The 27,167-nt window shown below is 39.8% G+C and overlaps 2 protein-coding genes across 3 annotated transcripts in view; both read left to right on the plus strand.

Annotated features, from left to right (window-relative positions):
- The window catches only part of dyrk1b (dual-specificity tyrosine-(Y)-phosphorylation regulated kinase 1B), an 88,115-nt gene extending 69,568 nt beyond the window's left edge, over positions 1-18,547 (plus strand). For both annotated transcript variants that reach the window (XM_037676397.1, XM_037676396.1), the window contains exons 9-13: positions 57-197; positions 2,915-3,035; positions 6,512-6,694; positions 10,146-10,249; positions 17,052-18,547. In XM_037676397.1, the coding sequence (XP_037532325.1) occupies positions 57-197; positions 2,915-3,035; positions 6,512-6,694; positions 10,146-10,249; positions 17,052-17,567 (1,065 nt within the window). In that variant the 3' untranslated portion in view covers positions 17,568-18,547. The remainder of the gene's footprint in view (positions 1-56; positions 198-2,914; positions 3,036-6,511; positions 6,695-10,145; positions 10,250-17,051) is intronic.
- A 7,688-nt stretch (positions 18,548-26,235) lies between these two features.
- Positions 26,236-27,167, plus strand: part of mal2 (mal, T cell differentiation protein 2) — a 19,294-nt gene continuing 18,362 nt past the window's right edge. The window contains exon 1 of the mRNA XM_037677075.1: positions 26,236-26,448. Coding sequence (XP_037533003.1) covers positions 26,332-26,448 — 117 coding nt within the window. The 5' untranslated portion in view covers positions 26,236-26,331. The remainder of the gene's footprint in view (positions 26,449-27,167) is intronic.

Below are 27,167 nucleotides of genomic sequence, written 5' to 3' on the forward strand. Positions count from 1 at the left end.
GGCTTTTATGTGTTTGTATTGTTTCTTACAACATGGATAAATGTATTTATGAACAGGTCGACCAGATGAATAAGATTGTGGAGGTCCTGGGGGTTCCACCCAGTCACATGTTGGACTCAGCTCCTAAAGCCAGGAAGTATTTTGACAAGCTATCAGATGGCTTATGGACAGTGAAGAAGAATAAGGATGTAAAGAAGGTAACACCCACCTTCATTACAATTTAGTCATAAAAAGGTCAGTGCCATTATCTAGTTTATTTTTAGAAGCCCATTGGTGACATGCACAAGAAAATTAATTGTTGTTTACATATATGAACAAAATGCTGTACAGATGCACAACTGTCATTATCATTATCATTGTTTTTCTTTTACATTTTTATTGTTGGATGTAACTGGGACCCTGTGTACATAATTTCGCTCCACCACATGTACCGCTTGTGGTGCGAATGACAATAAAGAATCTATGACTCTCTGATTCTGAACTAAACAGAATCCTGATATTGGCCACGGATGAAATTGCTACTGGTTTCAAGGGTTACTATGGTAACATTTTCTGATATTTAGTATTACTGTTTTTAAGTTATTTATTTGTTTTTTTAATTAAACTGAGTTTGATTACCAAACTTTAAAAAAATGCATAGAAGGTTTTGCTTGACCTGCGTCTCAGCTACAACCACAAAACGGTAAAAGCACATAGTGTTGTCAACATCTGTAAAACATCAGTTCTGATGTGTGATTGTATTTGGAAGTTTTACCCCAACAGGGAAAGTTTTAGTAGGATGCCTTTTTTTGTCTATTAAATATGCACAAAAAGCACCAATGTTACAAGGATCATCATCACCAAAAGAAATACACTCTGTCTTACCGTCATTTAAAAACAGAAAATTTTGGTGAAGCTACTGTTTCATGTCAACAAAACAATCAGTAAAGGAAGTTTTAAGGTGACTGCTTTTAGACTTCATAGGCAAATAAGATATCCGCATAACAGTGGAAAGAAAAGTGGTGTCTGACTATAACTGATCCAAGTGGCAGCATTTAAAGAGAAAAAATGAGAGAACCAAGAATAGAGCCCTGTGGCACACCACAAGAAAGAAAGGCAGTAAAAGAAGACAGATTACCCATCACAACAGAAAAAGTTATGTTGATTAAGTAGGAAGCAAACCACTTGAGTGTGGAACCACATATACCAGCATAGTGTTCATGTGTGACAGGACAGCATGGTCCACTGTATGGAAAGCCACTGTAAGGTCCAGCAACACTATCAAACATATCAAATGAAAGAAAGACTTTTAGGAGAATAAAGCTAGTAATTTTGGATTTGATGGTAGAAACATCTGTCCAAAAAGTTGCTCCAGGGCCGTTCCCCCACTGTGGAGCATCACTTTTTTTTCAACAAGTTTGTAAACATTTAAGGGATGAGGAAACCAGTTGCTGGTATTTTTGGAGAGGAATGTTGTCCCATTCTTGTCTGGTATAGAACTGTAACTGTTTAACAGTCCTAGGTTTATTTTGCTGCATTTTTGTTCCATGATGCATCAAATATTTTCAATTGGTAAGCGGTCTGGACTGCAGACAGGCCATCTCAGCACTTGTGCTTACCTACTACAAAGCCAGCTAATGTAATGGATGCTGTATGTGGTTTAGCATTGTCTTGCTAAAGTATACAACTTCCTTGAAAAAGACATCTGGGTGGGAGCATATTGTGGTTCTAAAACCTGTATTTTCTACTGTTGGTGCCTTTTCAGATGTGTAAACTGCTTGTCCCTTTCTAGTATAGAGAATGTGGCATCCATGTTTTTTTTGTTTTTTTTTAGCACATAACTGTTTTCTGTTTTTGCCTCAGTCCATTTTAAATGAGCTTTGACCTAGAGAAGATGGTGTTTCTAGACAGTGTTCATATATGGTTTATTTTTTTACATGATGGAGCTTTAACCTGCATTTGTAGATGGTTCAGCTGTGTTTACAGAATAAAGGATTTTTGGAAGTTTTTCCTGAGTTCATGCAGAGACATTCATAACAAAATCAGACTTGTTTTAATACAGTGGTCCATGAGTGACCCAAAATGTTTCCCATCCAATACCAACTTTTAGCCTTATCCTTTAGCACACAGTGATTTCTGCATATTCTTGAAATCTTTTGATGAAATTAGGAAATGTAGATGATGAGATATTATGCTCTTCCCAATTTTGTACTGAAAAACAAACATTCTTCTGAAATTGTTTAAATATTATTTATTTATGTATTTATTTCCTCTCTACCACTAGCTTTATATAAATTTTTCAGATCAAAATGTTTTACAACAATCTGTCAAAACAGCTAAAAAATATATCTATGAAAATTCTAACATACCTATAAATAGTCCACTTTGAAGTTAAACTAAAAGCACAAAAATAATTTGAAATTCAAAGAGACTGTGTGTTTTATATAAGCTAGAGTCATACAATCTGACCTTTTATTTCCTGATATAAGTTCTATTAGTTTTAGATATAGAATAGAATAGAATAGAATAGAATAGAGTAGAGTAGAATAGAATAGAATAGAATAGAATAGAATAGAATAGAATAGAATAGAAACAGCCTTTATTATGCATCACCCTCTGATTTGTTATTGTTGCTAAAATTCTCCAGACTGAACAAGAAAACATCACAGCATATCATGCATGTACAGTGCCTATAAAAAGTACTAAACCAGTTGGATGTTCTACAATTTTGTTGCTATTATAAATCAGTCATGGCCAATATAAACTGGCTTTTTTGACAAAATATCTTTAATGACCGTCATTAAAAAATGTTTTTAAATTGCAGTAAAAAATAGATTATTGGGATCCAATAATTTATTTTTAGCAGGCTTAACTGATGTCATGTTTTTCTGTATATGTATATTTTTAACTGTGCGTGTGTTTGTGTGTGTTTCAGGAGTATAAGCCCCCAGCCACTCGGCGTCTTCATGAAATTCTGGGTGTAGAGACTGGGGGCCCAGGGGGCAGGAGGTCCGGAGAGCCAGGACATGCCCCCTGTGACTACCTGAAATTTAAAGGTTTGCCATCCCCTTGGACTTATACACTGATCAACGTTAGCTATTTGGTAATATAAAAAGTGTTTACTAACACCAGCTGTTGTTTTAAACAATGCCTGTGAAATAAGTTGGTTGTATTAAGACAGGGATAATAACACAAACTTCAAATTTAATACATTTTATTTATAAAGCACAAATTTACAACAAATGTTTTATCTATACACTGAACAAAGTAGTGACAAATCCATCCCAGAAATCCAGTTCAGATCTCAACAGTGAATTTAATCCAGTTTGTGTAGATAAACCGTCAATCTGCTCTACCATCATCCTCTGTGGAATGATGCAGCTCCAATCTCTGGATATGTCAAACCAAAGCAGCTCTTAACTGTTTCTTTATGTATTTGTTTTATATGTTTTAATTTTAATAAAACAACCTAGTTCAGCACTGGCCCTAGTCTTATTACTGAAAAACTAATGGAAACTCCTTACAGTGATATGAGTCTACAAAGGCTGGTGTCTTAAAAAAGTTATGCTGAATTATAGTTAAGGTAGAGTGGTGCTTTAATGTAGATTAGAAACTCCACACTGAGCAAAGTATAAACAAAAGAAATGGACAGGACCATTAAAATGTCCACTGGATGAAAACATGAGCATGATTAGAACCCCAGACCAGAAGAAGGCCCAGCCCGGCTTCATTAGGCCTTGATAAGTGTTCATTAGCCAGCTGGGTTTGTTGGGATTAAAAAATCAGATTTGGATTTACCTTAGAGCTGCAGTCATGTGAAAACATTAGGACACCCTAAGAAATGTTGTTTTGTAACATATTTGGACATGTGTCCTGACCTCCTCCATGTCAGTGTTTTACACAGGCTCCACTGCCCACACTAAAAATCTGCTTGATTGCATCATCAGACTGGGCAGTAAACATTTTTGAAAACTTGCACTCTAGCCAGATTATCTTTGCTTCTTTGTTGGAACAAAAACCGGCAGACACAACAAGGTACCCCCACAGCCATCTCCCTTCTTTGAGAACTGTTCCTTCTGCACTGCAACCAGGAGAAAAACCTGTGTACAGATCTGTGTACATTAGGTCAAATAAATTGTGACTGTCATGTGTAAATTAAATATACATTTTAACAACACAGGACAATTTCAAGCCTTTAGAAACTTTAAAACTTTGTTTAAAATGTAATTTTACAAAGTGTGTAGTTTTGGGGTAAGGAATAAATGAAGACGTTTCAATATTTACTCAAATTTGAAATTGTTGAAATCACACATAGTTTGTATCACATCAGGTGCACATCATTAGAACATTTTTACTCAAAATTTTGAAGGAGGTTTGCTCTATTTAAACCTTAAACATAAGGCTTGGTCTGCTGCTGACTGCTAAAGTGACAGTGAACACCATGATGAGATCTTAAAAGCTACCTTCAGCCATCAAGAAGAAGATATCAACTTATAAAGCTAGTAAGGGATTTTAAAATATCTCAAAACGATTTGAAATCAGCCATTCCTCTGCCCATAAAAACATCTACAAGTGGAGTACATTTAAAACTACTTCGACATGCTCAGACCTGGCTGTCCAGGCAAGTTCAGAATCAGAAGAATCAGAATAAACTTTATTGTCATTGCACCGAGATACAACGAGAATGTGTACGTACAGTCGTCCGAAAGATGGACGGAGTGCACGAAGCTGGAACTATAAAAAGCACGGCCTTCACTTCAAGGGAAGACTGTAAGACACTAAAAGGTCTTCAAAAGCGCTGGAATGTCTTCTTGTAGCCTACAGCAGGGTCTTGCTAATGTGAACGTGAGAAGGGAATGCCTCTAAAATAAGAATGCTACTAGTTAACTTTCATGGAAAGTGTGCAAAGAGGAAACCTCTGCTCTCTAAGAAAATATTGAAGACCAGACTGAAGTTCACCTGAAAAAACACAAAAAAACAACAGGATTTCTGGCACAATTTTCTTTGGACATATGAGTTTTAAATTAAATTATTTGGACACCGTACCAGAATGCATGTTTGGCATAAACCAAATACAGCATTCCAAGAAAAGAGCCTCATCCATTCTGTGAAATACAGTCATGGTTTGGGGTGCTTTGTTGCAGCAGGACCTGACCCGCTCACCATCGAAGGGTACTGGAGGAACATGTGAAACCACCTGAAAATAAATAAATTAAATAAATAAAACTAAAGTGGAAGTGGAACTGGACCCTGCAACATGACAATGCCCCACAAAAAATACCAATAAAGAAAAATACGTATAGTGTAAATACCTCATCGAGTCAAGTCAAATTTATTTATAAAGCACATTTAAAACAGAAACTGTTACCAAAGTGCTTAACAATAAAATCACAGCATCAAGTAAAAAATAACAAGATATAATTAAAAGTATGAAAAAATAAAAACATTCAAACACAACGAGAAACAATGGGATAATAAATCAGATCATACTGTGTTAAATGTCTGTGAATACAGGTGCATTTTCAGGAGAGTTAAACGCAGGGACTGAAGTGATGTGTCTAATGTTGATGGGCAGATTGCTCCAGAGTTTAGGGCCCATAATGTCTGAAAAAGCTCGATCTCCTCTGAGCTTCAGCCTGGTTTTTGGTACAACCAAAAGCAGCTGGTCTGATCATCTCAGAGCCCGAGAAGGAGCGTATAGTTGAAGTAGGTCAGAGAGGAATGAGGGTACAAGGCCGTTAATGCACTTAAACATCAACAGGGCAATTTGTAAATCAATTCTGACACGCACAGGGAGCCAGTGAAGGGAGGACAAAACTGGTGAAATATGCTCAAATCTGTGAATTCCTATCAATAGCCAAGCTGCAGCATTTTGGACCACCTATCAAAGACTGTTTGAAAACAAAGACATGGAGGATCCTAGAATGGCCGAGCCAATTCCAGATCTTAATCCCATCGAGATGCAGTGGGAGCATTTGAAATAGACTGTAAATGGAAGAAACCCCTCAATCAACTCACAACCAAACCATTCCAGCACTGAGGAGAGAAAACTTTCCTCAGAATAATGTCAGACAATGGTTCATGGCTACAAGAAGCACCTTACGGAAAATATTTCAGCCATGGAGAGTAACACCTGCTTTAAGTGTACAGGGTGTCCTCAATTTTTCCTCCATTAGAATAAACATTTTGTTAATATTTTTCATTTAATCAGTTAAACAGTGTGACAAGGTTTGTTGTTTACCTGCAACTAAATTACCTTCTTATCCAGAGATAAAACACGAGTCGACATTAATACGTGAACATTTCTAATAAAATGCTAAATATACATTGGGGTGGCCTAAAATGTTTCAGTAGAATAATTAATTTGCGTGTTTATGTCTTAAATATTTTAGTAGAAGCTTCTAAACCAGTTGTCAGAAATATGTTTATCATGATAGAATTTGGAGAGCTTAGTTTCTGAGGTGTTGTGAAAAGTTTGTTTCCTGACAACAAAAACGTTCTCATGATTGTGGTTTTATTTGTTCTCCTTCAGACCTGATCCTGCGCATGCTGGACTATGACCCTAAAAGTCGAATCACACCATTCTATGCCCTGCAGCACAATTTCTTCAAGAAAACTACAGATGAAGGAACCAACACCAGTTCATCTACATCCACCTCTCCTGCCATGGACCACTCACATTCAACCTCCACAACTAGCTCTGTTTCTAGCTCTGGTAAAGCATTCTCACATTCTGCAGCTGTTTCTACTTCACAATAATAAGTCATCCTTAAAAATAATCACAAGCACTGATTTTATGCACAAACACTCACAGATGCACATACACGCTCTGGAGAACATTGCTTTTCTCTTAGTTCTGTAGGACCAGATTACAACAGATTTATTCTTACACTCCAACATTTTTCAGTCAGGTCATCTGGACAGTTTCTTTTTTTTGTGCTGAAACGTTTCGCCTTCGATCCAGAAGGCTTCATCAGTCAAGGAAACGCACAACGAAACTGATTCTTCCCCCAACAGCTTACTCCAAAGTGGAACAAACCAGTTTTGTTGGTGCTAAATTGGATTGTATACCTGGATTATTGAGCATGTACTTTCTTGTATTCTTACACTCTACAGAAAAAATAGCAAGTCCAGTTCAAAATATTTTTTACAGTTTAATCCAATCAATTCCATGTTAACACAGTAAGATTATTTCCAGAACTGTCAGATTAAAATCTATTAACATATTCCAATTCTCATGAGTTCAGTATATTCTAAATAATACATACAGGTAATTCTGATGTCAGAAGTTCCAGCAAACAGTTCGTAATAATAAGGAACAAATGTGTAAAAGAAAATGAAGATAAGGTAGAAGGTAGACATGTGAAGGTTGTGTTTTACCTAAACATGAATAAAATGAGAGACTAAAGGAGATTTGTTAACCTGCAGTGTATTGATACATGACTAAGTTTTAGAAAAAAGCAGCTAAACTTTTTTCTTTCATTGGACTGTCCTTCAGGAGCTTTGTAATATGATCAGTAAACAGACGTACAAGATGGCGCCTCTGGCTTGTGTACCATCTCCCACTCCCAACACTTTTGTTTTTATTTTTGTTTGTGTCACTTATTATCCATCATGTCACCTCCTCAGTGGTGTATGATCATCAGACCCTGCTGGACTTACAATGTTGTGCCAACAAGCTAGTGAAACTTGACCATTGAGGACAAAAACCTTTGCCACCGTGGGATCCCATCCGACTCGCTCTGTGACCCGACCACACCTCCAGGGTGGTAGCCGCTGTGGCAGGGTGGTGAGGGTGAAGGCCTATTTGATACAATTTTCAGAGGTTTGTTGGACCAAACTCAAATGGGTGCCTCACCACTTTGTTTCGTGGCATTCCCCCCACCCTGTTTCACCTGGTTAGTCTGGGTGAGATGTTTCAGCTCTGTGGACCTTGTCTCCTTATCCTTGCTGGCAAAGGCTGAACCTGCACAACCTGCGGCCTTTTGGCCATGATCTCCAGATACCCAGTGCCTTAGATCTGCTGGTTTCTTCCAGGGTCAGTCCAGTAACACCAGATCACAACCAAACAAAACCTTTATCCTTAGGAAGTTCTTCTCATCCTAGAGATCAAACTTTCTCTGTTTGTCTGAAACAGGGTTGAGTGTAGGTGAGTCTTGTGTTTTTATTAAATTTGTACCTCAGGATTTCTGCTACTTTAACTTCCCACAAACATCGGGTCGAGGAGGAGGAAAAGCAACTACCAATAAATGCTATTTCAAATGTAGGGAGCTATTGTCATTGTCTTTGTTTACCAGCTTTGAACTGAAGTTATTTGAACTGGGTCATCCACATATAGTGTTGTGTACTGTGGTCTATCGACCTCTCAAAAAACATAGAGATTTTATTATTTACTTCTTTGATCTTCTTGCAGAAACGATACACACTTATGACACGTTCTTATTTTTGGTCATTTAAATATTCACGCGTGTTATCCTGACAAGCAAGCAGCTGCTAGGAAAAAGACAAAGAGGAGATATGTGGATGCAGTTAGAGAGGACATGGAGGTAGTTGGAGTGAGGTGGAGGACGACTCGCTGTGGCGACCCCTGACGAGGGAAAAGCCGAAAGAAGAAGAAGTTGTCCTGACAAGCCAATGGCTACAGACTTTTTAAATGTTATAGATTCAATCTTGTGCAGTTTGTGTCTGACCCCACACAAGAGCGTGAACACAATGGGTCAAAATAAAAATAAATATGTTTTTTTAGAGACACTACAGTAAGCTGTCAGGAATTTGGAGGTCCTTAAATCAAATTAATCAGATCAGGGTTGTTTTTAAAAGGAGTTTTTATCATTTGAGACAGCTGGCCAAAGTAAAACCTATTCTCTCAAAAAGGCATTTAGATGCTAATCTATGCTTTTGTCATGGATTACTGTAAAGCACTTTATCTGCAGGTTAGTATGTCTTCCATACACCGTCTGCAGACGGTACAGACTGCTGCTTCACAACTTTTAACTGACACTCATAAACACAAGCACATTTGTTTCTGTGTTAACATCACTGCATTGGCTGCCCATACATCTTAAAGTGCCTGTGACGTGATGTTCATAATAATATGAATGCATTTTTGGAAAGATAACATTAATAAAGGATTACAGAAAATGCCATGCTGCTGACGTTGCTGAGATATTTGCATTAACTGTAACAGGAAGTAATGATGAAGGGAGATGCCTGCATTTTAACAGAGCATTTCTACAATGGCTAATAACACAGACTGTAGGAAATAATCTGAATTTTATTTAGATTATTTTGAGTCACTATTAAAAAAATGCCATTTATATGGCAAAATGTGTAAAATTGTGAATTATGCCAAAATTCGTAACTATAAAGATGTTTTCTTCCAATTTTATATTTGTACTTTGTAGAATATGCGTGTCAAAGGCACTTTAAGGTAAATTTCAAAATTCTTTTATTTGATTTTTATAACTTGAATTGTCTTGCCCCATTCTACTTTTCTGATCTGCTACACCCTTACACCCACACTCTCTCAGATCAGCTGCTCTTGAGGGTCCCTGAAACAGCGTGTGCTCTCAGGACATTATTACATGCAGTGTACCCTCAGTGAGGGATGAACTAGGCAAAAGGGCCTTCTCCTACTCTGCTCCTGCTTCCTGGAATATCTTGCAAAAATATCTGAAGCTCTCGACCTTGACCTCTCTAAGTGTCTTCAAGCAACTGCTAAGTTCATGACAAACCAATACAGACATGTTCCTGTTTTTAGTATTTTACATTGCTTTTACAAGACCACGCTCTTGCTGTATCAGCTCCTTAAATGTGGAACGAGCTTCTTCACGTTAGGCAGATCTTCAGTCTTTTAAATCTCATCCTAAAGTCCAAATTTTAACAATTATTTAACACTGTAAGAGTTGATCCTATTATTTTTTTTATTGAATTTGATTGTTGTTGTTTTTTGTTGTTGTTTTTATTGTTTGTTTTGAATTTTATATTTAAATTTTGTCTGCTATGTACAACATTGGTTCTCTAAGATAATTTAAAATGCTATACTAATAAATTTGTGTTGGCTTTTACCTTACACATTATATGGAGTTAAAAAATGGTGTTTCCATAATATATGTCAATTCAAAAAAGCAAAATCTGCCATTAATGAATGACTGATTTATTTCCAGGTGGCTCCAGTGGTTCTTCCAATGATAACCGCAACTACCGTTACAGCAACCGCTACTACAACTCTGCTGTTACCCATTCAGACTACGAGATGACAAGTCCTCAGGTATCCATCACCATCACAATTTACATCATGACCAGTGTTTGCCCTACCATTATAATTGGGGGTGAGTGGTTGAAGGCACCAGATCATAACAGAAGTCAATTAAGATTACTTTACTACAGAATAGGACCATACCTGATATTTTATTAAATAAACTAAAAAGCCTTTGATTTTTATCTTATTTACACAACTGCATGCCATTTTTGGGATATTTATCACATCTAGAAACAAGCACGTGTTATTTAGGATCATTTTGCTAATAGTCACGAAGAAAAAAATCAAGGAAGGATACTATCTAAATACAACACACTAAATAGAGCATGGGTGGTTCAGAATACACTCATAAACCTAAAGACCTGCCTGTTTAATTCAAATCAGTTGTGCGACATAAAGGTCTGCATGCCACTGTCACATAACTGCTGCAGCACAGGGACACAAGAGGTGCATATACGGTAAGCAAATATATAATGCAATTGTGGCTTTGAAAAGCACTTTGATAAGCCATTTACAAATGTATTACGATATTCAAATATTTTTTAACACAATTTTATGCAAGGTTGTGGAGAAGCTGATGCCTATATCCAGCAGTTGTGTGAGACAGGGTACTCCCTGGACAGGTTGCAAGTCTATCACAGGGACACAGAGACAAACAAGACAGACTACCATTTATGCCCTCATTCACACGTTCTGACAATTTAGCTATCAATTAACCTAACATTCATAAAAACCCATGTATGCACAGGAGAACATGTGAACTGTACATGAAAAGGCCAAAGGAGAATAAGGAGAACCTGCAACCTTCCAGCTGTGAGAAGACCACTTTAATCACTGCCCAACCACCACCGTGCCGCCACATATTTATTCAAAATTCCTGATTTCAAGTGTTATTTTCCCACACTAGCACTCAGTCGTTGAGGAGGTTGAGGGTTTCACATTTTATTTGTTTTGTACTTTCACATCAGGAAAGGTTATTTAATTTTATGATGATTTTTTTATTTTGCGTCATGTCTGGCTCAAGTTCTTAAAACTAACAGTCCTTTTTCTTCTTTTTTTAAAATTTGATTTTACTCAATCCATCCTTTCATCCATAAATCCATCCACCCACTCACTTATTCCAGAGTCGGGATGCAGGGGCAACAGCTTATGCAAAGAGGCCCAACTATCTCTTTCCCCATCTACCTGTTCTAGCTTTTCTGGAAGGACCCCAAGGTGTTCTCAGGCCAGCTCAGAGACATTGTTTCTCCAGCGTTTACTGGGTCTAGGTTGAGGTCTCTTCCCAGTTGGACATGCCCAGAGCACTTCCCTAGGTAGGCATCCAGGGAGCACTCTTACCAGAATTTGTGGCCATAGGTGAGGGTAGAAATGTTGACCGACCAGTAAACAGAGAATTTCGCCTTACAGCTCAGCTCCATCTTCACCACAACAGACCGACACAGAGTCTGCAATACTGCAGATGCTGCACAGATTCATCTGTCAATCTCCTGCTTCATTCTTCCCTCACTCGTGAACAAAACCCCAAGATACCTGAACTCCTCCACTTGAGGCAGAACCTCACCCCCAACCCATAGAGGGAAATCTACCCTTTTCCGACTGAGGACCATGGCCTCAGATTTGGAGGTGCTGGTCCTCATCCCAGCTGCTTTACACTAAACTGCAAACCACTCCAGTGAGTTTTTTATGTTCTAGAATTGCGCCGCTCAGGGTGGCTGCAAGTTGGAGCAGCTCTGTTACTTTCATTCTGAGATTTTGCTTTTGGAAACTTTAATTCCTCTTTTTCTGGATGTAAATCACATTTTTTGGATGATTGTTTCCTCTGGTATCAGATGCTGTGCAGCTGGAAGGATTTTTACTGAAACTTTTTTAGTTTTGGACATTTGTTATGATGCGTAACCATGGCAACAAGGCAGTTTTCTTCAACCAACAGCAGCTGATTAACATGTCAAAAGCTCAAATAATATCTCAGCTACAGCCCCAAATCTCAAATGAGTTGAAAAGGATGTTCTGTGGATGCATTCTCATCTACCTGCCAGCTGTGCTCGAGTGCCTAACCACTGAGATCCTGGAACTGGCAGGAAACATGGCTCATGACAGCAGAAGGACAGGATCGACCCTCGGCACCTACATGACGAGGAGCTCGGCAGACTGCTGGGAGGAGTGACCATCGCTCTGGGAGAAGTTCTGCTTGGAATTCGGGCGGTCGTACAGCCCAGGGGAACCAAGAGGCCAGCCGAGTCTGGGTGGACGGATTGGACGTCATCTGCAGCCAGTTTCTTAGGATCCACTGTGGGATGGACCTTTAAAAGAGATCCTTCCTGCCTACAGCCATCAACATCTATAACATCTCTTAATGAAATGAGGATAATGAGTTACAACAACAAATAATTTCCCTTTGGGATTAATAAAGTATTTTTGAATTGAATTGAATTGAATTGAGAGCTGAAAATCACGGCATGATGATGCCACCATGATCACATCATCCACAAATGACATAGATGGAATCCTGAAGCCACCAGACTGGATTCCCTCTGCCCCTGGCTGCACTGAGAAATTCTGTCCATAAAAGTTATGAACAGAATCAGTGACAACAGGCAGCCCTGGCAGAGTCCAACTCCAACCCTGAAGGGGTCCGACTTACTGCCAGCAATGCGAACCAAACTCTCGCACCGTTTATATAGGGACCGAACAGCCCGTAGCAACAGGCCCCCAATCCCAGACTCGCGGAGCATCCCCCACAGTTTACCTTGAGCAACACGGTCAAATGCCTTCTCCAAGTCCACAAAACACATGTGGACTGGATGGGCAAATCCCATGACCCCTCGAGGACCCTAGTGAGAGTAAAGACCTGGTCCAGTGTTCCACGGCCAGGACGAAACCCACATTTTTTCTGAATCTGAGGTTTCAACCAACAATCGAACTTGCTTCTCCATTACCCATGAATAGACCTTTCTGTGGAGGCTAAGGCACGTGATGCCTCTTTAATTGGAACACACTCTCCAGTCACCCTCTTTGAACAAGGGAACAACCACTCCAGTTTGCCAGTCCAATAGCAATGTTCATGCAATGTTGCAGAGGCCTGTCAACCAGAACACCCCCAAAGCCCTGCTGCCATAGAACTTTTTAACTACCTTGGCTAATTTTTTTTTATTTTTTTTACAGTGAAAATGCATTAGAAAATAAATACCTTACATGCCCTGCTACCTTAGACGTTCCCCACTAATAAGAGTGTTTTTACTGTAGTTATTTTTTCGGCTTCTCTGCTTTTGGGAGAGTTGTAGTCTGTAACAAAAAAGTTGTATCTGACATTTATTTCTCTTTCATTTTGTACTGAATTCACCAAACTGTGACCCACATACTGAATCAATACTTGGCATGCCACCTTAATAATAATTGTGTACATACCATTCCATCTCCTTCCCTATTGTCCACCACTTATCTGTAGTCGGGTCACAGAGGCAACAGGTCCAGGAGAGAAACCTAGACATCCCTCTCCCCAACAATACTCTCCATCTCCATCTGGGGGGACCCCAGTACTATCCAAGCTCCTCCTGAAAGAAGGAGCTCCTCACTCTTTCACTAAGGCTGAGCCCGGCCACTCTATGAAGAAAGACCATTTTGGCTGCTTGTGTCCAGTATTTTATTCGTTCGGTCATGATCTATAACTCATGACCATAGGTCAGGCCTGAAATGTAAAGGGACCCGTAAATCAAGAACTTTGCCTTTGAGTTAAACTCTTTTTTTTTTTTTTTTTTTTTTACCACGATTGACTGAGGCAACGCCCTAATTACTGAGGACGAGGCCTCGATCTGTCACTTCATCTTCCACCTCAGCCTACTATCACTCATGAACAAGACACCCACCCTTAAATCCCTCCACTTGAGGCAAAGACTGTCCCCTGACCTGAAGGGAACATTCCACCTGTTTCTCGTTTATGTACATGTATAAATAAAAATTACGGACAGTTTAGATCAATTAGATAAAATGGATAGACACACATGACCACCATAAATCATTTAAATGTTTCTGTCAGTGTGTCTTCCCCAAAACACACTGTAAACCTAGGGGGAGGGACATTGATGACCCTTCAGATGGGTCATAACAACTGACAACTTTCAACATCAGGGCCTTGAGTTTTTATAGTAGTTAAAAGAAAAATTAAGAGGCATGCATTTTATTAATAAGAAGTAGGTAACATGCAGGTGTTACAGCCTAATGTGCACGTAGCAGACACCTGCCTGACGATCAAGAGAAATATCAGCACTTTTTACTGCATGAAGTAGATAGGTTTGGTCTGAAACTCTTTCAGGTTCTAGCAGCTGTTCAGCCAAACAGAACAGCCCTAAAGAATGTCTGCGCTATGTTCAGTTAATCATCCTTGTGTTGAAAACAAACTTGTTGAATTTAACGGTCCTGAAAACATAAACATTACTCAAGAGCCCATTCATACACAGCGCTGATGACGTATGTGTACGGCTCAAACTTAGACGGATGTGTCAACCGTTTATTGTTTTTAACACTTATTTTAATGTTTTTAACATTTTAACCATTTTAAATCAACAAACTCCTCACGACATGGCATCTACCTATGAGAAATAAAATGAAAGCTATTTATGAAAGATAAACAAAAGGTGACAAAAGGATTTAAATATGAATAAAATATAAAAAAAATAAAAGACACAATACAAATGAGCATATATCATACCTGCAAACTTGTCGTCTTTCTGTGAAAATTGCTGATTTCAATCAAAATATGTCATTTACGTGAATCATCTAGATCCAAAGTTTTTTTTTGGGGGGGTTGGTAGCCCCGCCAGTGTGTCCCCCGCACATTACGCTTCTGACACCAATGAGCATGGAAGAGACACATGGCCAAGCAGCAGAAACAGACCCTTGAAAGGCTTGTCCATGCCAAAAAATATTAAGAAATAAGTTTGTACTAATAACAAAGTGCTCTGCTGTATGAAAGCAGAGAAGAAACCCAAACAGGACTCCAGTCAGCCATCAGGTGAAAAGGAGGAACCCAGACTCAGACCAGTGGCCATTCTGTATGTTGGGGGAGTATCAGAGAAACGGAGACATTTATTTTCTAAACATGACACCAGTAGATTTGAAACCCCAAAATACATTATGGCAAAGACTGGTTTGTCTCATAGATCCAGTCCCCCGACACAAACGGAATATTATAAATGCTGTTCAGTGCCAGGAGGCCTGTGATCAGTTATATGTAGAGGAACCAAAGAATGGCCAAAAGGATGGTCCAGCACAGAAGATCAACATCATCAGGCCAGGACTCTGCGGTCTACACTCATCTCCAGGCCAGTGGTCACTCTTTCAGGGATGAAAATGTTCACATCCTTGATAGAGAAGAACGATGGTTTGAGAGAGGAGTGAAGGAAGCCATCTTTGTGAAGAGAACCTGCCTGTGCGTGCATGTGTGTGTGTAAACATAGATAGCATACGGTAAACAGCCGAGCACATTTTGCAGGACTGTCACCAGTCACCTTCAACACATGGCTGATGTCTCTGGAAGTATCTTGTTGACAAAGCCCAAAGCTACGTTGGTGTCTTTAAACCTATGTATCTGGCCGTTAGACATGGGGACGTTAGAGTAGTCAAATACCAGAGACCAAATTTTGAATTGGCACAGCCATGGAGCATTTTCTTCACTGGAATGAATAACGCCCATTGAGTAGCAGGTTCAAAGCCCCTCCAGCACTGTGTCAAATTATATTCCTGGTTTGAAACTGGGTCTTCCTAATAATGACACAGGTCGTTGAGGCATGCCCTCCCTTGGTGAAGCACATAACGTAGGGTGGGTCCTGTCCAGGTGAGGTTTCTCCTCAAACTGTAACAAGTTATTTAAAGGCATAGCCATGAGCTCTGTAGGTCATGGATCATCTGAGCCCTTTGGTAGTTGACACTTCCTTCTTAACCAGCTCTGATTATAGCAACTCAAGTTCGGTGATAATTTCAGCTCATAGGTCATCTGGCTTTACCTTTGATGCACCATAACGTTGCTTTAATGCAATTTGGCTTCTCTGGAACCCTGCCTCCTTCACCAGTCCTTGTAAACCCATTATTTGCCCAAAAACTGAACATTTTTCTAGAAATAACACGGAGCATGTTCTGATAAATTTTCAAATACATAGCAATGACAAGTGATGGACACACTTTAGGGGTTAACTAAAATATATCATACTCATATTCTCTTAGAGCTATTGTGAAACATCTACTACTCCAGTTCCGTCAACATCAGCCAGCTTAAATACTTGATGTCCCATGAGAGCAGGGGTTTCTCACCTCAGTCATTTTCACTTTACTTATTTCTCAAACAGTGAACTGTTCGTCTTCTTTAAAAAAAAAAAAGCTAAAACTCTTCCCCCTCCGCTCATCTCTTACTGTATATACCTAACCGTCATGCACGGGGTGACCAGTAAGGAGTTGATCTACTCTTCACACCACCCGTCTGTTATGGTCTGTTACACAAACAAGTCAAAGTGGCAACATATAAACATAAGTTCCACTTGGAAATGTTAGGCTGAAAATATAAATGAACCTGGAAGTTATCTTTGTTACAGTGCTATGACACAAGATTGTCTAAAACAGTTTTACATTATTTAACGGCTTGTCTGTCAGTTCTTGTATTCCTGGATCCAGCAGACCAGATACTTATACAAAGCATGTACTGTAGCTGGTCTTCTGGATCCAGGACCTTGTTGTGGCCTGGATCAGAAAATGTGTCTCACCTCCTGTCTGTCTTCTTCTCTACCAACCCCACCCCCTCACTCCATCACCTTCACATGTACAGGCTCCCTCCCAGCAGCAGATGAGGATGTGGCCAGGCAATGAAAGTGGGGGTGGGGGTCAGGACCCAGGATACACCCATTTGCTGCTTCACAAACCAGCTGCGGCCCAGCCACACCAGCGCCACTTTTTGGACCCACCTCACCACCCGCACCCAACCTACTCCCACCATGGGAATGGTGGACGGGGTCTAAGGCAAGGTGGACAAACAAGTATAGGCGGAGGTGGAGGTCAACAGGGATCTTCACCCCAATTGAGTGACAGCATGGATGTGGGGGTGTCCCTGGGGCTGCACCACCTGGGGGCAGTGTCTTCCATGGAGGCCTCTCAGTTTGGCTCTGCGTCTCTGCCCCTCGCTTTGCCAATTGGACTGTCTGCTTTCCGGACTCGGCCGGCCCCCAATGCCCCAGGGCCACAAGCCCCGCCCCCTGAGGACTACTACCCTGCCTCCAACAACAATAACCCTGCTCCAGGGGGCAGAGGGAGGCCGGATTCAGACGAAGGGCCAGCCAACTCTTGATAAAACCTGAAACATGCCCTAAAGCCATACAAATTTTAACTTCAACAACTACTACTACACACACAGCCAGAGTTCAAAGAAGCGAGAGGAGACACTTTCTTCTGGATAAGAGGCGGAAGATGGAGGAGAAGGAAGATGGAAACACCTTCCTTTTTTCCTGTTTTAGTTTCTTGTCACTGTTGCAACTGTAATTGGTAAAGGATGATTAACAAGCGTGTTTGTATTGAAATTATTTTATTTGTCTTGGGTTTTATGAGTTGGGTGTTGTTTTTTTGTTGTAGTTGTTTAAATCTGGAGAGGAGGAAGGTGATGAATAGGTAAGAGAGGGGGCATGTTTCTCCATTTGTCTCCAAACTGTGGCTGTAAGCTGAAAGATGGTCACAAATCTGATATTACTGTATTCAGATTTAAGAAATCAGCAGCCATTGCGCACGCACACACTTACACACTCAGCACTGTTTATTTTCCAACCTGGTTGGGGGAGGAAGGGGGAGGGGGCAGGATACTGATGCCTTGCTGACATTCAAATGGATCTCCTTTTCCTCACTCTTCCCCCACTCCCTCCACTTTTCTTAATGTGTTTCTCCTCCAGACAGCTCCTCCTCTCTGTGCTGCTAATCACCATGACAACCGGTTCGAATTGCTGCTAAAGATCCAACTCAGATCAATAAAAATATGAAACAGATAGAAACAGAAAAGAAAACTTTTTAATCTTTGAGCTTAAGAAAAAAATGATAAAGTAAAAACCACTGCATCTCAATGTATTTATTACTATTTAACATGAAAAAACAAACTGAAAGTAATGGTTTTTTTCTGCTCTTTGTTTGGTTGCCTTCTTTCTGCAGGTGAGTTTTTGATTAGCTATTGTAACCGAGAGTAACTGGTGACCTGGGAATGCCACTGGTTGTGAGGCCTGGGTTGAGGGGAAGGGTTGGGGAAAAAAGTTGGATATATAATAAGAATAAAAGTATACTTTTGCACACCAAAGTCAAACGAACATCAGATCTGTGCCTTTCTTCCTTCTAACTTCAAACACCTGCCATGCACCAAGAATACTCTGTTAATACTTCCTGTGAGAGCACGGTTTATCTTTGCATGATAGACCATGGGAAGGGTGGATATTAAATGATTTTATTCATACACAGGAAAAAGTGACCCCGTCAAAACTGTGCTGGAAATATTTTATGTTGTAATTGAGAGCAGTTAGGAGAATTGAAGAAGAAAAGAACAAAAGGCAGCGTTGTGAACACAAGAGTAACAGTTTATTGTAAAGATAGACGATTCGATCAGTAATCCTTTATTCTAGCAATGCTAGTGTTGTGTTGTCTTCAATATGATCAGACTCCATTTTTTTATTGCTTTTATTGATTTTGCTAAATCTTTAGTGATTGTTGTCAGGATTCAGTCTGTTCCAGTCTCCCCTTCCTATGTTGCAGGTTTTCACATGGGCCGTGCTGATTGCTCCCACAGCTTCTGCTGATCGTGTGCAGTACTTAAGGCCAAGCTCAACCATCCGTCTTTGTTGGATCTTTGAAGTCTCTTAGCAAAGTTCGTGTTTAACCAGAATAACTAATGTGTTTTCTGATTACAGTGATCCCTCACCTTTGGTGGGGGTTATGTTCCAGAGACCCCTGCAATAAGTGAAAATCTGTGAAGTGGCAGCATTAGATGTATTTTATTATAAACCCTTTTCCACTCTTACACACTTCATATCCTGTTAAACACTTTGGTGATGAAGATGATGATGAGATGAACGTACAGTACTCGCACTATTAAAAAAAAAAGTGCTGTTCAGCTGATTCAACATCAAACCTTTTGACATCACCTGGGCTGAGGAAGTCCAGAAGTCCACTGCTCAGTCAGCTGAGAACTGATCCTGACTTTAATTTACACCCCCCCCCCCCCCCTCCATTTATTCCATTCCATTTATAAACTTTCAGTTGTATCCTTGCATCTGTGGTTGTAGCACTTGCTCATCCTCAGCAGGTGGAAGTTGTGCCACATCTGACTCAACATTAGCGTCCACTCCATCCTCCTCTTCTGCAGACTGCCGAGCTGCTCGTACCTCTGCACAGCCCTCATTCTCTTCTTGTGTGTGAAATGATGGAAGGAACCCAGTCATGCGACAGAGGGTTGTCAGATATGGCAACTGTTCACAAATAATATAAAATGCAACATGTTCACTAAATGTCAGCGATAACCACGTGATAAAACATCAATGGTTGTGTTCAAATCTTATTCAACCGTCGGCTACAAAGCTTTTCATGAAGACTTTCAGATCAGTTGTTTGCACGGACAGAGATAACTGGAAAGAAAGTGGAATCAGGAGAAAAGGTTTAATAATGGTCAGTCAGGTCATCTGGACAGTTTTTAGTTTTTTTGTGGAAAGACGTTTCGCCCTCTATCCGGAGGACTTCATCAGTCTGAGGAGTCCCAAGTAAACTGTTTTCCCCATTAAGCAGTACACTCCTTTAGTGGACCAACCAGTTTGCTGGTGATAAGATGGTTTCTGGGGAATGTCCTGTCCCCCGTCGACTCCTTCCAGGCAGACGCCACAGTCAAAGTGGTTCAAGACATCAAAGTTCATGCGCAATCATCCAGGTACAAAATCTAATAATGGTCAATCAGATCATCTGGACAGTTTCTTTTTTGTGGAAAGACGGAGAAAGGGTTATTAGTCTGTGAGTTTAAAACTTGTTTTTCAGGTCGTTTTACATTCAGTGCTAATAAAAATCTGATATGAAGTCCAGAAGTATGTCTGGCAGACATTTGATATCTGGTGCTGGTAAGTGCATACAAATCATTACATTTGTTTATGTCCAACAAGCTACACAGCTCTTCCACAGGGAGGAGTAACTTCACGTACAACTACAGTTTCCAGTAGTTAAAAAGCTTCCTGAGTTCATGTTGCAACATTTGTGTTTTATTTAACACAACGAGGCAGTTTTTGAAAGTGAAGCTACAGCTTCTGTTTGAAATGGAAGTTGGAGCTGTGGAGTCAAAGACAAAAGGGCAGCAGCAAGAGACGGGGGAGGAAACCACAGTCTGGGTCAGAGTGAGGACTTGATGATGGAGTGAGCAATCTGACGTTTGTTTGATATGAGGAACGAGAGGAGGAGCGTGCACAGTGCACCACTGAGGTCGAACCTAGATGGTGCAACACAGCACCAGGTCCAGATCCCTGCTGGCTGGAGCAACGGAGTCATGCCTCAGCTGAGCCCTGAAGACACAGCAAGATATTTAGGCTGTCCCAGGAGTAAGCAGGTTTCATGCACAGAGAACACCAGGGGTCCAGACACACATTCCTTTAACTGTTTATTTGTTTGCAGTGACAGGACAATCTGCAGCAACACCTGCAAGAAGGGTGCATAATAATAATAGTCATCGTGACAAAAGTACTAATAAACTGACATAGATGTGGAAGATTTGTATACAAGTTTTTTTATTTTTTTATTTTGTCTTTAAGTATCCAGGATTACTGGAAATAAAATGTGATTTTGTTTCCAGTAATCCTGGATACTCCAATCCAGGATTACTGAAAACAAAATCTAATTTTGTCTGTGCCCCTTCCTGTCAAAGTTATGACGAGAAGCCGTTAGATCCACATTTTTTAACATTCACCTGACTAATTATTTTATTGATTATTTTTATTAACCTTTATTTAACCAGACAAATCCCACTGAGATCACAGATCTCTTGTGTAAGGGAGGTCTGGGCCTGAGGGCAGACTAACATGCATGTTTTTATACTGTGGGAGGAAACTGGAGTACCTGAAGAAAACCCACACAAGCACGAGAAGAACATGCAAATTCCACCCAGAAAGACCCCAGGTCCAACCGGGGATTGAATCAGGACCTTCTTGCTGTGAGGCAACAGTGCTAACCACTGAGCCATCGTGCTGCCATATAATCTTTAACAGGACAATAAAAAGGACCAAAAAGGGAATGAGATGTGCCCGTCTGTCTCGTTTTGGGCCAAAAACAGTTTATTTGAGTGGCACAAATGATTCATAGCATTTTATTGTAACATTGTTCTGTGGTGTTTTGCTACTTTTAGCTCTTGTTGACCTGCTTTTTGTTAGCATTTCAGACCTTCTGCCTCTAAGCCAACTTGTTTTACATTTCACTAATTCTGTCTATTAGCCTCAAGTGGAGGAGTTCAAGTATCTCGAGGTTTTGTTCATGAGTGAGGGAAGAATGGAGCGTGAGATTGACAGACGGATTGGTGCAGCGTCTGCAGTATTGCAGACTCTGTGCCGGTCCGTTGTGGTGAAGAGGGAGCTGAGCTGTAAGGCAAAGCTCTTTGTTTACTGGTCGGCCTACGTTCCTACCCTCCCCTATTGTCATGAGCTCTGGGTAGTGACTAAAATAACAAGATCGTGGATACAGGTGGTTGAAATGAGTTTCCTCCACAGGGTAGCTGGACTCTCCCTTAGAGACAGGGTGAGAAGTTCAGTTATCTAGGAGAGACTTGGAGTAGAACCACTGCTCCTCCACATTGAGAGGAGCCAGTTGAGGTGGTTCAGGCATCTGGTCAGGATGCTCCCTGGGCGCTTCCATAGGGAGGTGCTTCAGGCATGTCCAACTGGAAGGAGACCCCAGGGAAGACCCAGGACACGCTGGAGAGACTATGTCTCTCGGTTGGCCTGGGAACGCCTTGGAGTCCTCCCAGAAGAGCTGGAAGAGGTGGATGTGGAAAGAGAGGTCTGGGCCTCCCTGCTCAAGCTGCTGCTCCTGCGACCCGACTTCAGAACAAGTGGAAAAGGATGGATGGTGGATGGATGGATGGATGGATGGATGGATGGATGGATGGATGGATGGCTGTTAGCTAGCATGTTAGCATTTGTTTTTCTTTTTGTGCTTCTTGCAGCTTCATCTTTCACATCATTAGCTATTGATGTTTGTCAAGTAAACTAGCTTTTTAAGAAGCGTTCAGCAAAATCATTCACACTGCATTTTCCAGTAAATGCCGTTTCTCTAGTTGTGTGAACACTATTGTTTTATTGTTTTTATTTATTCCTGTTTATGTTTATATTGTGACAGTTTTTAAGCTATTTCTGCAGTTTAGGTAAGAAAACATTCAGCTCATTCTGGAGCCTCGGTACTGATAAATTTTAAACTTTTTGAAATATTCAGCTTTTTCAGCAACTTTTTTCTTATTGAAAATACATTCTGTGAAATCCTTACTGCTTTTTGCACTCTAACTATTTCAATGTCAGTGTCAATTTATTTATAAAGCACATAAAAACAACAAAAGTTGACCAAAGTGCTTTACCATTTAGTCAAATGAAAATAAAAACTAGTAAAAAAAAAAAAAATGCCTCTTGATTCACTCAGGAAACACAAGAAAGTTTTCAATAAAATACAACTTCAGCAAACGTCCACCTAGAAAGTCCAATCAACTTTTAAACAACTCACAGGACGTTCAGCGATCACCGACCGATTCAGCTTTTTGATATCTTGAACCGTTGTGGTGTTCCATAGTATTTCTAAATATCCAACTGATGTGACAAAAAGCAATAACCTAATGCGTCATAACAACACCTAAAGCCAAAAACCTAGCACAAAAAAAAAAAAAAGCTAAACCCTTGAGCAGAAAAAAGCTAAATCCTAATGCCTCAATATGTAACATCAATCCCCCAAAAGAACTAAAACCTGATGTGTCATTACGCAAAAATATATTGTGAAAAAAATACAAAACTGACCACAAATCAACACAAAAACATAACGTAAAATAATGTTAAAATCTAATGCAAACTAACACAAAAATATAATGTAAAATATTGAAAAAAAAACCTAACACGACACTATCAGTCAAGGATCAAAATATTATTTTACCCCACTGCATTTCATTCAATCTGTTTTGTTTTCCCAAATATATCTTCCACGTTTTTCATATTTTGTATTAAAAGTGACTTTTATTAGTTTGTCAGTCCAGCCTGAACAGACCTCCCAAAGTAGAATTTGCCATCTTAAATAAACTTTAATCTCATAACATATTGTGCAATAAAATCAATGGGCAAGTAGAAAACATTGCAGTTTTTCAATATAAGCTTACAATCACTACAAAATAAGTCACCATTTCCATTCATAGCTCACCTACGATTGTGTGATAAAATACAGGTCATCTTGCCTGCATGCCGCTCTCGTATGAACCGGGCCCTCTGAGAGGTTAAATCAACATTGACTCACATAACCAGAATCTGAGCTAATCATTAACTTTGGCTTACCGTATGAAACTGCTGTTCTTGACTGTTGTAAGCACTTAACCTTTCTGCTCCTTGTTTCAAACTCTGTTTAAAAAGTGTTCTTCCAAAATATCACCCAGCACTTTGTGTTACAGAACTGATTTTTGTTTTATTTTCAGCTGCTTCTCAAACAGGAAACTAGTTTTACTTGTGTCGTGTCTTGTTTCTCAGCTGCTGTTTAATTTAATTACGTTTAATTTCTGAAACGAGTCTGATTTGACCACCCACTCCATCATTCCACAGGAGCTGTAAAACACAAAGGAGTCAGTGTTGAAACAGTCAGAAATGCTGCCTTCACTTGGTGTTGGACAAATGAGCACCGTGCAGTAAGCTTTGACAGAGTGCAACAACCTGAATCAGAGACATCTCCGTTGTGTTAGCTGTATAAAATAAAAACATCAGAGAGTCAAATATAGCTGTTTTTATTTTCTACAACAGAATCAAATATGACAAAACTTTTGTCCAGCTGCTCTTGTCTGTGCCCCGTCTACTAGAAAATACATTTAATCTACTTTGTACAAAGTACTATTTAACTCATAATTTAAAGCCGAAATAGAGAAACTACTTTTACTCCAAAATTCAGTGTGAATGCTGAGTGCTGAAATTTACTAAAGAAACTAAACTTTGTTTTCAAAGACAAAATAAGCAGAATATTAATTAAAAACCAGTAGAAATCAAATAAAAAACTAGAATAGCTAAAAGACGCAAAGTGCTGGCTGAAAGCTACAAGACTAGCTACAATTTAAAAGTAGCAAAATAGTAGCTGGAAGCGTAAACTAATGAAAAGCTTACAAGAAACAACATGCAGCAAAAGGAAGTAGACAAAACATAGATAAACAAGACAAAAACATAGCTAAAATTAGCAAAAGGCTAACTAAAAGCAACAAAGGGATAACAAAAAAATAAAACTAGCAAACATGTCACTGAAAACTGTAGTTGCTATAAAACTGTTAGCTATCTAAAAGCTTAAAATAACAGAACTGTTGCTAAACCTAAAAGTTGTAGAAGAATAGCAAAAAGCTTTGCTAAAAGCTAAAGGAAGAGAAGAGCAGCAAAAAGCTAAATGTAGCCTAAAACAGACAGAGCAAGTATACTGCAGCAAATTTTAAAGATAATGTTTTTAAAGCAATGTATTTCTGTTGAAAAAAGTAAAAAACATATTTTCCGCCGTATAAGTCGCATCAGTCCAAAAAGGTCTAATAAAGTGGAAAAACAAACATAAATATGTTACTTCGTTGTATAAGTCTAATCTATTGAGCGTCACCACTGACCACCTGGAAACATGGGCCGGTGTTGTGCCAGAAATTGACTGGCTGCCAAATGGCGGCCGCGGAAACGTGCACGAGGAGGACTTTATCAAGAATTTAACAACATTAACACTTAAAACAATTATTGGGTCTGCTCGAAATTATAGCAAAGGTGTGTTTCACCGCGCCGCCCAGGTGAAATGCAGCTGATTTGACCGTTAAGTAAATTAAGGAAAAGTTCAACTGAGACACCTTTACTATAATTGTGAGCAAACAAATAATTGTTTTTAGGTGGTTATCTTGTTCAATTTCAAAGAAATGCACAGCGAGTCGTCCCTCTGCGTGCCCCCGCAGCCACGAATCGGCTTTTGAAATGCAGCCGATTTGACCGTTATAGTGCATTTATTAAGGAAAAGATCAACTGAGATACACCTTTATTATAATTATAGTTAATTACAGAGAGAGACAAAGGTGGCCAAGTACGGCAAGCCAAGTGTCTCATTCATAGCCACTTTACCTATTAATGAGACACTTGGCTTGCCATACAGTCAAATGGAAATGATAGTATTCAATATTTTCCATGTCAGAATGAATGAAATTGTCAGATCTCAGCCAAAAATGGGGTTATAAATATGGAAGCAAAGCATAAATAAGTCTCTTTGCTGTATAAGTCGCGGGGCATGCTAATTTATGCTAAAAGGTGCAACTTATTCAGTGAAAAATACTGTAAATGTAAATAATTTAAATAGTATGAAAGTTACAAAAATTACAAAAACAAAAGTCATGGCACTCGTCTCTTGAATGATCTGAATGTTTTATGGCTAAAATAGCTCAAAGTATGCAGAAGTTAGATTGGAAGAAAAAAACGCATGGAAACAAACAAAAAATATAGTGAAACTATTGTTACATGATTTATTTCCGTAATAATAATTTTGGCAAAATCTACAGACTTCAGTGCCAATATTTAAAAACATATTATATTTGTTAATTATCAAAAGGGGTCATCTTGATTGTAAAAACCTACTGAAATTACTCACTTTCAATAAAAACATAATCAAGCTAAAGGTTTGTTCTGTTGTTATGGACTTATGAAGAAGAGATGAAGTTTCCGACACGTCATTGAACGCCTCACCGGTGTTCAAGGCGTGGCTCTGCACCTGTCCAACCTGTTCGGGGGGGAGATCCATGACTCCGGAGGAATTTCTCCCCCTCCAGCTCCTTTTGTTTGGCGGAGTGTTTGTGAGGAAGAGGAGGGGAGACAGCCGCAGAGATGTCGGAACCAGCAGCGGACCCAGCCGCCACCTCCTTCCCAGCGCCGAGCATTTCTTTACCTTTGGGTCTGGACGTGCTGAGGACGTACTCTGGAGCCCTGGTCTGTGTGGAGATAGTAAGTGTCGTTACTTGACATTACCTAAGGTCTCGGTGTTTCACAGCCTCTGTTTTTCTCTGAACTTGAACTCAGTGTTGTCTGGACTGATTTAGCAGTAGTGCACACAGAACCAGTATGGAGGTCAAAGTTCACAGATGAGTTGTGCTGCAGATCAGTGCCCTACAGGTGACCTCTGGAAGGACCTATTGCTCGTACTTTTCCACATGTTGTTACCTACAACCACAACTATAGTTTACCGGAAGGTGGTCCTGTGATCAGAAGGTTGCTGGTTCAACCCCCCAGATCTACATCAAAATGTGGGTGGGAAAGGTGAAACATTCACACCTGCCTCCACCCTTGTTTGCCTCATTCTGGGCCCTTGAGCAAGACACTTAACCCCACCAGCTCCTTCCACAGGCGCCAGTCGACATCTGTGCTCCACACGGAGGGCTGTGGTAGCTCAATGGAATGTGGTTATCAGGAAGGGAGTCCAGTGTAAAAACAACTGCCAAGTCTTCCTGTGAGTTAGTCCACTGTGGCGATAAACGATATGCCGATATGTTAAAACTCATTTGGCCAATAACCGATATCAGTACCAGTATTTTTTTTTCCCCTAGATCTACAGAGACTACATAGTTTTCTCTGCTGTGGAATTATTAAAATACATTATTCTGCATGGTCTTTGTCAATTTGGCCTGCTACCAAATGCAGATGCCAAAAAGGGGGTTGAAAATGAT

This window comes from Nematolebias whitei, chromosome 5 (assembly GCF_014905685.2).
Source record: "Nematolebias whitei isolate Nwh7 chromosome 5, NemWhi1, whole genome shotgun sequence".
NCBI lineage: Eukaryota > Metazoa > Chordata > Actinopteri > Cyprinodontiformes > Rivulidae > Nematolebias > Nematolebias whitei.